Source organism: Penaeus chinensis, chromosome 4 (assembly GCF_019202785.1).
Source record: "Penaeus chinensis breed Huanghai No. 1 chromosome 4, ASM1920278v2, whole genome shotgun sequence".
In the NCBI taxonomy this organism is placed as follows: Eukaryota; Metazoa; Arthropoda; class Malacostraca; order Decapoda; family Penaeidae; genus Penaeus; species Penaeus chinensis.
The window spans coordinates 36,707,194-36,709,693 of record NC_061822.1 but is presented as its reverse complement, the minus strand read 5'-3'; the positions used below and the strand labels follow the sequence as shown (position 1 = coordinate 36,709,693).

The 2,500-nt window shown below is 42.5% G+C and overlaps 1 protein-coding gene across 2 annotated transcripts in view; it reads left to right on the top strand.

The window, feature by feature from the left end:
- LOC125025041 (gem-associated protein 5-like) overlaps window positions 1–2,500 on the top strand; it is a 22,167-nt gene that overhangs the window by 1,069 nt on the left and 18,598 nt on the right. The window contains exons 1-3 of one of the 2 annotated variants that reach the window (XM_047612908.1): window positions 32–319; window positions 1,595–1,747; window positions 1,941–2,102. In XM_047612908.1, the coding sequence (XP_047468864.1) occupies window positions 209–319; window positions 1,595–1,747; window positions 1,941–2,102 (426 nt within the window). In that variant the 5' untranslated portion in view covers window positions 32–208. Of the gene's footprint in view, window positions 1–31; window positions 320–1,594; window positions 1,748–1,940; window positions 2,103–2,500 lie in introns of those variants that run through there. The other variant, XM_047612909.1, reaches the window with a different exon arrangement.

Genomic DNA, 2,500 nt, shown 5'->3' with positions numbered 1-2,500 from the left:
AGAGCAAGAGCAGACCTTCCAGTGACAGTCTTCTCTTGTGTAGTGTGTGCATGGGTCTCTTCCACTAGTTATAATCTGTACCTTTATTATTGGATAATACTAATAATTCAGCTGATATATGCTGATCTATTTTACTTTTTTTTATGAGTGCTTTATCAAGAAAGCAAGGAAATTCTTGTTTTAGTATTTGTTGTAGTCAATACTGAAGATGGAAGAAGATACTGACTTCCATTGCAGATTTTGGGACAGGAATGAATTTTTGAGTTTTGGGCCTCTTATGTGCCGTTTTCCTCAGTATGATTACGACATAGAACATGAGGTAATGAATTTAGTTTGCAAGTAGCTACTATATACATGTAATTTTTTTGCCTTCTTTCATATACTTCAGTACCTTATTTAAGTTGATAAGATATGCACACACATGCATGCATGTGCATACTTGTACACACCACAGACACAAGCACACCACAGACACACTCACACCACAAACACACTCACACCACAGACACACGCACACCACAGACACACGCACACCACAGACACACGCACACCACAGACACACGCACACCACAGACACACGCACACCACAGACAAACGCACACCACACACACACGCACACCACAGACACACGCACACCACAGACACACGCACACCACAGACACACGCACACCACAGACACACGCACACCACAGACACACGCACACCACAGACACACACACACCACACACACCACACACACCACACACACCACACACACCACACACACCACACACACCACACACACCACACACACCACAAACACCACACACACCACACACACACCACACACACACCACACACACACCACACACACACCACACACCGCACAAACCACACAAACCTCACACACAGACACACAAAGACACACATAGACACACATAGACACACATAGACACACATAGACACACATAGACACACATAGACACACACAGACACACACAGACACACACAGACACAGACAGACACACACTCAGACACACACACAGACACACACACACACACACACACACACACACACACACACACACACACACACACACACACACACACACACACACACACAGACACACACACACACACACCCACACACACCCACCTGCCCACCCGCCCACCCGCGCACACGCGCACACGCGCACACGCGCACACGCGCACAGGCGCACACGCGCACACGCGCACACGCACACACGCACACACGCACACACGCACACACGCACACACACACCCACCTGCCCACCCGCCCACACACACCACACACACCACACACACCACAAACACCACACACACCACACACACACCACACACCGCACAAACCACACAAACCTCAAACACAGACACACAAAGACACACATAGACACACATATTATTATTTTTATCATCAGTATTTGTTAATAGTTAATATTATTTTTTTTTTATCAAGACAATCATACTACAAACAGAATTTTTAATTATTGTAAACAAGAATAGATAGCACAAGACCCTCAATTTCAGTGTTTTGGTGTTTTAGATTTTTCTTTTCTTTCCTAATGCTTATGTTATGTATGTCTTTCCACTTTAGGCTGGCGAGATTCTGCTTCCTCCGTCACCAAATTGGTTTCTTAGCAATGCCTTGGATTCCCGTTCAGAAGATGGGCTCTTGGTCACAGCTTCTTTCAAATCGATTGTTGTCTACAAAGTTACACAGGAAAAAGCTATGCCAAAAGTGATAAAAGTAAGTACTTCTCCCTAAGTAATTGTGTATGAATAACTTGAGTTTTATAGTTTAATTGTGATTAAGCTTTACATGAATTGTTTGAGGAATTGCATGAAATAGCAAGATATTGGCTGATACATGTTACAGACTATGTGTTTTTGTCATCAGTTGTTAATAGTATAACTTAAGATCATTTTTTTTTTTTTTTCAGTTGATCCCTCTTGGCAATGAAAAGGTGTTGTTAGTAAAGCTGCATCCTAATGCTATGGAGACAAAGTATGGACATACTTTAGCTGTTGTTAGTGACACTTACACTGTCACATTGTTTAATATGCACAGTGGGGAAGTCATTTCTCAGCATAGAGAACATGAGGTAAGATTTTTAAGCCCTAAAGTCCTCTTTGCCACAATCATGGCTTTCCACTCCATGTGTGGTCAGACCTATTTGCCACAATTATGTAAGGTGTGTCAGGAACTAGTGTACTTTTTTCCTGTAATTTTTTTATATTATTGTTAAGATGCTCGTTGTGTACACTAATATATATGGTACTATTTAGCAACTTTCCTCCAGGTATACACACAGTATCACCCTTATACCTTCATTCCCCATTTAGACTCTCGTCTCTAGAGCTAGTCATACACTTGTGTTTTCCACCTCTTCTTGTGATTGGAGTACTGTGAGTGTGACGTGTTAATTCTGTTACTGTAAGGTGTCATTAGCTCTTCCACCTTCCTCTCAATAAGCCATATCACAGTCACTAGATATGTTGT